At 35.3% G+C, this 12,419-nt stretch overlaps 1 protein-coding gene across 5 annotated transcripts in view; it reads right to left on the bottom strand.

Moving 5' to 3' along the window:
- Positions 1-12,236, bottom strand: part of px (MAP7 domain-containing protein plexus) — a 58,096-nt gene extending 45,860 nt beyond the window's left edge. For 4 of the 5 annotated variants that reach the window (XR_015535168.1, XR_015535169.1, XM_022078626.2 and 1 more), the window contains exons 1-4: positions 10,448-12,236; positions 8,861-8,977; positions 4,773-4,966; positions 789-1,045 (exon numbers count right to left, since the gene is read on the bottom strand). Coding sequence is in view for 3 of the 5 variants with exons in the window: in XM_022078626.2 (XP_021934318.2) it covers positions 789-1,045; positions 4,773-4,966; positions 8,861-8,977; positions 10,448-10,791 (912 nt within the window). In the remaining 2 variants the exon portion in view is untranslated. The remainder of the gene's footprint in view (positions 1-788; positions 1,046-4,772; positions 4,967-8,860; positions 8,978-10,447) is intronic. The other variant, XM_087348871.1, reaches the window with a different exon arrangement.
- Positions 12,237-12,419: the final 183 nt, after the last annotated feature.

Raw genomic sequence — 12,419 nt, 5'->3', positions numbered from 1 at the left:
AACTACTATGAAATCAACACTTCAGATTTAAATTAAAACGGGATTGAATATGCTTAATGATGGCAGAATTCTAAGAACATATATTTATTTGCACATGCACATCTGTCAATTGCTGTAATTACAATTGACAGACATGCATAATATGAAGTGTAACAACAATTTATGAGTTAACAGAAACAGAACACATATTCAAATGAAAAAATTAGAACTTTAAAACATTGTAGCACAAAACATAAGGGAGACCTACAAACAATGACAATTTATATTTGTAAATAAATGTATAAACATGTCAACAGGTGTAAAATATGTGAGATTTGAAGTTCTTATGGTAGTGAGTATGAAGATAGTTGTCTTCTGGATTATTGTGCCCTGTAGTCTAGTAGACGTTTACAGATGTTTTAGAAATTACTTCCTGCCTCTATTACCAGAGCAAGAAGAATGCCAAGATCCAGCTGGTTCCCATATCTCAAACCAATTGCTTGCATGAAGCTTACTAATTGCTGTGATGACGGAAATAGCAAGTACCTCTGAACCATTGGTAAACTTATACTAGATCACATGACACAATATCCCACAAGACAGCCATCTTAAAAGTGTAAAATATGCTTTAGCATATGCACTTTTCAATCACAACATATACTAAATATGAAAGTACATTATATATCCAACATCTTACATTCTAATTAAATAATAACAACAGACATTCCACAGGGCTTCAAACATACCTAAAATTAGTACAACTATTCAAAATATACTTATTTATGCCTTTATATAGAAGTGTAACTAACCCGTCCAGCTGAATCCATGGGGCGTGATCGTCCAGGCCGAGGATGCAGCATAAGAGAGGGAAAGAAAGGTGGTGGAGAAGATGACTGAGGTTGAGGGGAGGGAAGGGGTTTGGCTGCAATATGACATAGTGAGCCACGTTTATATTCATCACCACAGACATAACACACTTCTGTGGCTGAGTTCTTGTCAGGCATGCTCAGATCTAAAATATCTGCACCCATCACACTGCTACCGCTGCCACTTGTAGGATAACCACCTGCAAATATATAAAAGTTATTACAAAACATACAAGAATCCAAGTAAGATGGTTTTAAAGGTTTGTGATAGTGGCTTATTATTGAAATGGAAACAGTTTCTTTGTGCACTACCTACTGTCTGGGGACATATATATTTAGTATATGCATGATATTTCCAAGGCTGGCACTGGCTCCATTTCCATCATCAGAAAAAGAATCATGTGGAGATCTTGGATGAAGTTAATCCTTATCATTTGTACACCTTTTATTTCATCTGAAGATAAAGCCATAGCCAGCTTCAATAAATAATTATGTCACTTTTATGATGGACACTGTCCAATGTAAATTTGATACACAGAACATTTGTGACAATGGCTCTACTATCATCTCAAGGCGCTTCATTGTCTATTTAACTCTACTTGTGATATTTTGGATTCTTTATCTTATATGTTTTTAGGTAGCCATGTGGGTCTTACATCTAGGCTTGATTATCTAATAGCCTATCCTTTTATTCTAATGAACACCAACCTCTTCAATAACTGTTCCCTTCTTCATTAATTACCTCTGCTTTGTCCCACTGTATTGAACAAAGCCCAAAGAAAATATTCCCATAACAACTATCAAACTACTGTTAACAAAACCTTTAGAATGGCATTACATAATAAGGTACAGACCTGGTATAAATCTTTCCTTCATAAAACTAGAATATTGAAAAATTCATTAGCAAAGATCAAAATTCATATTCCCTTTCTAAGTGGAATGTAAATTCAACAACACAATACCTAATATGCTGCAGATAACAAACTTCAAACACTAAAATGTCTAAACACTCAAATCAACCTCTGTTCTACTTTAGGGCAAAAGAAAGTCCCTCACAATAAAAATGAAGGTCTCTATCCCAGTGACAAAGGCTAACATTTCATGGGAACCCAAGACTAGGTATCCTTTACTTTTACACAGTTTTCACAATTGTCACATATTCCCATTTATCTATATTTTATTTCTTAAAGCATCTCACGATGAAAATAAACTACAATACTTGCCCAAAGTGTTGGTTTACAGCATTATTATTGAAATTAACTTTTCAGTGCTATGCAGGATAAAGTAAATGCCATACATAAAAATCACCAACTGCAAGTTTAAACTTCAAAAGCTATGGTTTGTAATCCTGTACACTTCCCAGTGGAACTACTGTGTGTTTATTCATAAGATATGCATACATGTTGGGTCCTGCACTTTTAATAGCTTACAGCTAAGAACAAACTTAAAGTAAACGATCTATTTTTCTTCCATGATACAATTTTGCATCTATTACATCCTTTCATTTTGGAAACCACTTGTCACCATTCTTACACAGAAGACATACTAAACCAATGCTATTGGACCACCCTACTCTACCCTATGCTTGGATACATGGAAAATGGCTTGCCTCTTGTATGGCCAGGGAATAAATGGACTTATTATGCACAAAAAAAAAATCATTAACCTTGAGTGAGTGTGCTTACCTTCTGACAATATATGTATTCTAATACCTCTACTATACCTGAAAATAATTTTTTGAAGTACTTTATACACTTTCTGAAATATAAGTGATTTAAAATGAGACCCCTTCACAGTAATTTGTAATTTTGAAAACATGAAATTGTTACATGGGCAAACATGTTAGATATGCCATGTGTGCTTGGTTTTTGGCCAAAAAGTGTTTCACCAAAAGTGCAATGTCATGACGCCAAATCTCCTTGTTCAGCCAATGATTTGATTTTTTTGACTAGTGTGCTGTCATAAACACTACAAATCTTGAAGGCAGAATGCTTAATTGGCTGTTTTCAAGGAACACATTTATAATGCAATCACAAAAAATAACTGAATCACAATTAATGTTTTACACAAAAATTAATCATGAAGTCACATTATCCAACATGTACCAACTCACCAGTCTTGCCAGCTGCTGCACAAAAACATCAATTCAGTTATCTTCACAGATTGAAATAACATGAAGAGGAGAGTTGGGTTTATCAGGAAATAAAGGGCAGATTCTCAAGATATCTCATTTGATTGTATGACCTGTGTAGCCAATTCTGAGGAAGTAGTCTGCCTTGCTGAATTCTTAAGGCGAGACCTTGCTAACTGAAGATTACATCTGGCTCAGGTCCAAACAGAATCCTGAATGCAAAGGAAAGTGACCGAACAAGAAGACCCATTTATTATTCAATAAAATCTGGACAGTGGCCTTTTGTCTTGGAGATGAGATGATTTTATGGACTGAATGCTGATAGCAGCAAACAAACTTTACTGGAATCTGTGCTGATATTACCTACTGGCTGGCCTTGTTGAGATCACTCTGACAACACTTTATGTACATCAGTAACTAAGAATAGTTTTGTGGATTTTTACTATGTCTGATACTGACTTCTAAATCTTATAGTCTAGTGAGATTCTGTTTAGTAAATGGCACAATTTTTAACCTTAAAACACAGTTTGGACTGCCATACCTCTAATACCAATGGCATTAAGGTAAAAACCTGATGGTTTCATTGCCAAAATTTTGACAAACTTCAAGTAAACACTAATCTGACTAAACTTTATCACAAATGTTTAACCTGTAGCCACTTCAGATATCTAAATGTTACTGCATCATACACATTTCTGTTTAACAGTACATACAACACTGGTGTTAGCTGAGTGGTCTTGTTCTTCTATGATAATGAAAGCATCAAATCTCTTGATTTATTTCAAACACTGTAACTTTCTGTGCATTTATAATGAAGCATCAAATTTGTTACATACTGAAACTGCCATTTCTTACTTCACATGTTATCCATAATGAAAGGCTGGATCCTTCCCTTTGCTGAAAAATCAAATGCTAAAATTGTTTGGGTAACTCAAATCAAGAACTTGTTAGCAGGTTGCATAAGCATTGTATTTTGTGATGTTTCAAGACCATTTTTTGTTTCTAAGGTGGCACCCACATTTATATCACCCTTTCAAGTAAGCACTATCATGTGAGCCATGAAAATAGCCTGTACCAATTTCCCTTCTTTTTCATGTTGAAAGATTGGCTCAATCCTCTAAATCAATTATACCTACCCTTAATATTATGAAGAAAAATACTCAAATCTTTACAAGTTACTCTTCATGAATAATGTTCTTCTCATGTTCACATTTACTTTTGCATGGCTCAACCAGCATTCTCTATTCTGGAAATACTCTCCACTAATGAACAATTATATCCATAACCTCATAAGGAACACATAAAAGAACAAAATTATGTTGTTCAAGAGATGCCAGAAGTAAACAATTCTGTCAGAAAGTGGTCACATACAAGAATGAAAGTTTAAAAATGTATGTAATATAACCAGTCATGAAAATGTGACTGGAATATCACCATAAATTAATGTTTCCTTCTGGCACGTCAAACGATGACAAAGCCTTCCTTCTCCATACATTCTCTATCCTCCGATACAACTTGTACTTGTATCTGTGTCAATGCTTTCCCTATTCTCTTTTCAACATCCTCCCTCACTTGGTCTCCCTATCCAGTCCTCTGTCTATATGATTCTCTTCACGCTATCATATAGATGGAAAATTCTCTTGAAGTTTGTCTTATATCAGCTGGCTTAGAAACAGGTATCAGACCTAATCCTTTCAGTCTCCTTATTCTGTACACTGCAGTTCACATGCCTTTATCTACCAGATTTATTACAATCGATTAACAATCTTAAACACTCTAAGGCTGTCCAAAGTTACCTGTAGATGCAGGTGCTGGGGACTCCCTAGCACCACCATGGCGCAGGTCTAGTGCTGCTTCTGACCCACGCGAATCTTCAATACTCATCGAAATAGCAGATGGTGGAGGAGCAGGAGCTGATGATGACAGCAGCGGGGATATACCTGGACGGATGACAGCATCATCATGTGACAGAGGTCTTGCCACAGGTTCTCTACACATGAATCACAAAAGGAAGTTTGTCTTCATTACATGAAACATTGCTCATTCTTCAATAATACACACTTCAACATTCCTGTGCCTCATAAAAAAAGTTAGAACTTTCTTGTCAGTTGGAAAAGAACAGTGCAGCTTAAACATTTTCATAAGAAAAGAACTGTACCATCCTCACTGCTGAACTATCGAATGTCATTAAACAGTGTTCAGCAACCCAAAACTACTTCTGTAACCTCTTCTATAATGGAAAGTTTATTCAGTTCAATGTTTGTGAACATCAGAATGGAAATAAAGCAAAATTCAACAGAATTTATAAAATGACAAAACAAGATACTAGTAAATTAAACATTGTTCTTTGGTGAAAACTGTGTCTCTGCTCATACATAATATACCATGTACGATACCAAAATTCCCACTTCAAATAACTATGAAATGAAAGGGTACTGAAATTTTTGTATTCCATCATCAAATCACATCAGCAGCCAGTAATAATTCTGAGTTAGATGATTGTGTGGCTTATAATATAGAATATGATAAAAACCACTGCAACTTCTTTCATTTATGTATAATGCTGATTTAAAGTTCACCCTGAATGGCAGAATTTGTCAATTTGCAAGTTTACTGTACTTTGAATTAGGCCTACTTCAAACTGAACACTAGCTTCGCACAAAGAAAATTTTATGATACAGAAATCAGTCTTCATCATGAACTTTGAAACTTATACCTAGCTGAATTCACATAAACAGATATGTGACACAAAAAAGAGACTATTTTCAAGGGGAATATATGTATTTTGCTGCATATGAGCATGTGTGTATATCCATTTATACATTTGTATGCGTTTCTTTGTGTATGTCATCTGGAGAAAGTGTGTAGGTCTGAGTAATGTGTTTTTGATGGGAAGAACCAGGATACTCCTCTAACTCTATAAGTCACTTCATACAATCATAGCCTGAAGAGGGGTGGATGTGATTAAGCTCCACAACCAAGCAAGATGATGTTGAATACATGAATACATCAGATTTCAACAACAATTTCCAGTATGACTGACCATTTATAGTGCACGAGTGATGACTAAAAGTAGCAGGATTTTACTCCTCTCTTCAAAATGTGGATGCTTTCCTGTAAATTAAACCTGTTACTGCATGTGTCATAACAGTTGATATCTTGTCATATTCGTATCATTCTGCCCACTAGTTTTAAAAAAATGTAGCTACTAAAATGTCCATCACAGATTTGTCAACAGAATGGGAATACTGAATAAAGTAGTGCTTTAAAAATACAATCATACATATTAAGGTAAAGCAGGCCTACATTACGAAGTAGTCATTAGCAAACCCATTACAGATTTACAAGGAGAATAAGGTTACAAAATGATGTACTGCTTCAAAAACCAACAACAGATTTAATGGCACAGTAGGACAAATTGATGCAGTGCTTGGCAAAAACCATCACCATTCTATAGATAGAGGACTACAGAAGAACTAGTGCTTCAGGGTCAATTATGGACTTATGGATACAACAAAGACATGAGAAAAAAGATGCGTGCATTTAGTTAAAACAGGCACAGAAAATTCTGAAAATGATGAAAAGTGCTTTCGCAGTAATGTGTTCTAAGTAGCACAAACAACTTTTTATGGGATGTGAACTGAAGATGCAACCTGCAGTGATTTAACAAACAATAATTTATTCATGTTGGAGTATGTTCGTGAATAGTGAAATCAAAGTCTCAAACATTTGAAATAAACTTAAACATTTTGAACATGACCAGCTCATCACATGCAAATTCCATGTCATGTAGCATCATCCTTTATCAAATACTACAAACAGAATGATATGCGCAACGTAAACAGAAAAAGCGCAGGAAGAACGTACATTTCACATACCTGGGCACCTAGCAGTTAAAATTACAATTATAATGAAGTATGAACTCAGCTGATGCCAAGCATGAAACAAAGAAGAGAAACACTGGCAATGTTAAAATGTCTGCACGCCAAGCAGAAAGATAATTATACTGACATGTGAGCTCTGATTGTGTCAGTTTTGCACAAAGAAACAGAATAAGTGAAACCAAGTCAAAAGAAATGATGAAGATGTAAACAACACCAACCAGCTGATTTATATTTTGGTTATTATTATTGAAGGTAATATGCTGATTTCAGCCAAGACTTCAACCATTACGAATCCAGAGCACCTTCAGGTGTCAAAAGCAGTTTTCAGCTATTACTGAAATCCTTTGGATCCTTCATAAATTTGGATTTAAAGTGACATACTATAGTGCCAGAAAGGAAAAACACTTTTCTAAACAACAGAAGCTGTAAATCCTATGAGAAGTGGATAAAGGGATGAAAAAATGTGATGTAACTAAGAAAAATGCTACTATGCAATGTTAAACTCCTTCACATTTTTAAAATTTAGAATAGAACTGTGGAAAATACGTTTCATGTTAACACTGTGTGACAATGACATGTGAAGCTTGTGTGACTGTGTAGTATTTCTTCAACCCCTAGATAAATAATGATGTGCGCATAGACTTCAAACACAGTGATTATTTTTACTTCATAGTGGTGACAGAGTTACATGGAGGTATACCTCCACACAGTAACTCTAGCAACTGAGTGGTCAGCTACATGCCCCAGCTGTCTTATACTTGCTGCATGTACCTACTGGAGAGGAGACTTGGTGGCACCCCAGAATATGTCTGCACATGACAGCAACCAGACAAATCTCTGCATCTATCAGGAATCAAATCCTGGTCACTCAGGCCACAGCCAGTCAGTGTACAAACTGAGTGCCCAAAAACAATGTTATATAAAGAAAATGTAAATAGTAAAAATATTTGTCTCACTGACAGCTACAATGCTTTGAACATTATCTAGTCAGTAATAAGGCTTTCAAGTAAACTTGTAGTCCATGTTGTTAAATTCAGACCAAGATTACATTTTATCAATCCAGTACACTGAAGGACTCACAAAACCAAATGTCATCAAGGCCCATTTATGCAAAACAGTATACCTAAATGAATGTGTACAGACAGACATTGTGAAGAGAATAGGCACTTGCACACTATTATGCATTTGCCCACAAATTATATCAGTTCAATGTAGACAGTGTCCATCTACACAACAACTTTTGATTATTCTCAATGTTTATTAACTGGTCATCTTTAGGTGGTTCTGTACAAGTGCTCAAAACTAATAGATATGAATGCTAAATTATACACACATTTGAAACAGATCAATTTTTGCATGGATCTGTGCAATTTTTATACAAGTATTTGCAATAGTTATGTACCTGGAAGCATAGGAAGTTTGACCTAGAGTAGAAACATAAGCTTTTTTTCTCAGGTTTAAAAGCACATGCTGGAATGGAAGGAAGACGATTATAAGTTGTATGGCTATTTCATGAGATGCTGCTTAAAATATATGATAGTTCAAGCTGTCTATGAGTTAAAAGCCCTTTGGGTTATTAATCTTGGAGGTAAAATGAAGCTTTCTTGTTATACCTTTACTGATATGTGTTGTTATGAAGGCAATTATGAATACTTGTAAGACAATCACACATATCCAAGTAAATCTTATCTGTTTCAAATATGTATACAATTTAGCATTCAAATCTATTAGTTACAAACACTTAAAGAGAACCACCTAAGAATGACCAATGAAGGTCAAAACATGTGGTGGATCTTAAACATTGAGAAGACAAAAAATTGTAGTGTAAATAGAATGTTAACCAAATGATTCAAAAGCAGGCTGGAACAAGTACACTGAGAAGCAAGGGGAATATTTTGAAGAATAACAAATAAACTTTGTAACAGCAACATGTTTTTACCATATTTAAATGATTCCTCATACAATGTCATTACACATTACAACTTCAAAATTGTTCTTACCTTTGAGAATTGTCTGCAGCATTTAAACCCAGAACTTGAGCAGCATATTCACCCTGCAAAGCCATTTCTGCACCCGTGAATGGACCATTGTCACACCGCTTTAGCCAGTAAAGACGTCTAGGAAGAAGAAGAAGAAAAATGAAAGGATATTGAAACATATTAGGTATATGTATGAAAGGAAATTAATAGCCAAAGTATGCCTATGTCTTTAACACAATGTTAACAGAATCATCTACCAACAAAGTTGATGTTAGAGCCACCTACCAGCTGATGCTTTGTATTATCATAATCTCACTTAGTGTAGTTATATTTTTAATGGAGAGGGGCAAAGGTACTTTATGTATTTGAATAAAGCAAACACATTTTTAAATGTACCTTGGATCATGTTTATTCACATAAAAAATGAGGAAGTTCTTTTACTTCCACTGACTCTACAGCTTAGTTCTGGATTACAGACTGATGAATATAAAATAGAAGAAGATGTACAAGTGTTCCCACCTCCAATATTATATAGTTTAGAGCATACAATCTGTGAACATGACCTATACATATATAATTAACTTTAAAGATGTAATAAACAAACAATGAACTCCACAGAGGAAAACCCTTCTTGAGGAGACAATACTCACTCTGCTAATCAAGAAATTCCCCATCTTTTATAGACCCTTAAGGATCATTAATAAGTGCAGTGGTCCTGATCCCAAGGCACATTAATCCAGTCCACACCCTTCCATTTTATTTCTGTAATATCCATGTTAATGCTATCCATCCATAGCTAGTCTTCCAGTGGCATCTGCACTTCAGATATTAGTACCAAAATTCTCCATACATCCCACATGATATTTTAAGTATACAAGAAGTACTACTGTCAAGATTTCTAAATATGAAGACCTAATTAAGTATTGTAGATTGAATAGTCTGATGACTAACTACATAACTCTATATAGCAATATACTTCTTGAGAAACCAACAATACTCTCACAAAAGCCTCAAAAGGTAAAATGCATCTATCCTGAGCAAGATGAACTGAATCCATATCCTCCAACTCAATTTACTGAAGAATCACTTCAATATTATCCTCCCATCAGAGCCTAGGACTTAGAAGTGGTCTCTTCCCTTCAGGCTTTACAACCAAACTTTTGTATGCCCATCAGTATGCAGTGAAATAATTTCACATCAAGTAAACAAAACAACATAAATAGTACCATATTGTAAAGATATACCCTGAACTGGTTGTAAGAGACTAAGTCATGTTCTCTTTATGCTAATATTACAAATAGCAACAATAAGTAACAACTGAGACTTCAACTGTAAAACTGCAGCACCATTAGATAGATGCTGGGTATAAACATAAATTGTGCTAAACCTTTCTCAAACATAACATATGGGTACCTCACTAATCTCCAAACTTACCCAGTTTTCATAAACATATATTTCCTACTTGACATTGGGACCATACACCAAAAAAATATTTATTGTTTGCAGTGTTCCAACAAATCCAGGTTCTATTTTAGGAATAATTTACTGCACCCATCAAATTCTTATTTAATAAATCTGTTTCACAGAACTGCTACTGTGCATTCATACCTAGGGTGAGGTGTAGCATCACGTTCATAGCAGTCCCACTGCTGCATAAGAAGAGAGTAACAAAGATAACATGCTCGTACAGCTGTTGGTGCTGAATCTGTTTCCAGTCTGTAACCAGCTGGTGGTTCATGGGACTCTAAAAATGGAAAGTATGCCTCATTGGGTCCCCCAGAAGGACTTGAGCTTGGCTTTACTCTTAACCAATACTGTTCAGGATGTCCCACATTTCCACACACAAAGCACACTGAGCGAGGACTTTGTTGTCCATCCAGTCCAGTACTGGAGGTCACAGGTGGAGGTTGGAATGTTGCTTCCATGCTTCCTGGTTCTTTTTTGATGTACATATCTAACGAGCAGTATACCTGAGAGGGCCTTACAATGCCTTCAAATAAAATCTGTTTAATTTTATGCTTTGTAGACAGCAATAACAATTTGCTTAAATATGAACATCACTGTTGAATTTTCCTACTAGCCTGTCTTCCATACCATAGTTACACGGCACGTTCATTAGCTACATTTCACTTGTAGCATGTTAAAGATTAAATTTAAGACTGGCACTGCAAACGAAGACCATGAGACGCGTTCATGACTAAACATCAATCCAATTACCTCTCTCACGTTTAAGGTGTATAATCAAAGCAACATATAAGATCAAAATACAGTATCTTATTTCTTATGTAGTTTTACGCACTATTTATTTCACCAATAAATATATAAGCGTGCTCCCATTTCCGGGAATCATGAAGTAAAACCACCACTTTCGACACTTTCCCATGATCGTCGTTATCTAAATCAGAGTCTGCCATACGTTCCAGCAACATCGAACTCTCTGATTTGTCTTGCTTCAACTTTGATATAGTTATAGTGGTGAAAGTGGTAAATAAGTAGTTTATTAAAACTCATATATTAAGTTATAAACCGATATTAACTGCAAAAAGAAGACATTATATAGTTTTAATTTCAAGCGCCGCAAATCCACTTACAACGCTGCCATGTTAAAAATTAATAGAATTTCACTCCCACAATGCACTTCTTGGAGGTTTACGACGATCGTTGTGCACACAAAACGACAGCGAATGGCTGCAAGTTTGGGCTGTAACTGTTTCTTTCGATTAAGATTGCTTTGGAATGAAGAAACAGCAGATGAAATAGATGGAAAATATTTCAAGGAAAACAGTATTACCTTTGTGACTGGATTTATTCTTTCAAGACGAAGATGAGCGTAACCATAAGCCGCCATAATACAACTATCAGGATCAACGTACACACACTGCTTATGTCATCTGTGCTCACTAGCCTTTTAGAAATGATGTTCCTTTCGTAAGATGTTGACAATGTATTGACATACGCACAACAAATGTAGTATCGAGAAGTCGGCCTAAATTAAAAAAATTGTCCCCCGACAGTGGTTTCGTGCCGGTACATTTTCGTAAATGGGATCACTAATGTTATAATTATAAGCAATTAAAGTTGCACAATTTAAATTCCAGGTGTACAGGCCACCATTGTTACCTACCAGCACTGATTAATCCATATTAGAGCCCCATCCATTTTAATATAATCCTACCATATTTACCTTGGTATTCTATAAATCACCAAGATAATTTTAAACTAAATGCTGTACCTACTTCTTGTTTCCACCAAATGGGTCACGCTTGGCTTGTGTTTGCCCAACAATGTGCATACCATAAAACTTATGCAATTTCCTTCATTCCCACTTTTTGCATCTTTTATGCCTATGATACATTGTAATTTTCAAATAGTTTCAATTCATGTCATCTCAGAGTAATATACCAAGTTATATCCATATAAAGTGGATGTCATACCATCAGATACCGGCTTCTCACTGCAGACCTAGGTATGATTCCAAATGACCTCAAGTGATTTGTGGTGAATAAATTGGTGTTGGAACAGGTTTATTTCCCAAAGTTCTTTGTTTTTCCTTTGCTAACCATCATTTTACCAATGCTCC

This window comes from Zootermopsis nevadensis, unplaced genomic scaffold (genome assembly GCF_977971745.1).
Source record: "Zootermopsis nevadensis isolate Lab colony 2312 unplaced genomic scaffold, Znev_1.0 Znev_ptg000013l, whole genome shotgun sequence".
NCBI lineage: Eukaryota > Metazoa > Arthropoda > Insecta > Blattodea > Termopsidae > Zootermopsis > Zootermopsis nevadensis.
The sequence above is the reverse complement of the archived record's forward strand: the minus strand, read 5'-3'. Positions and strand labels throughout refer to the sequence as shown.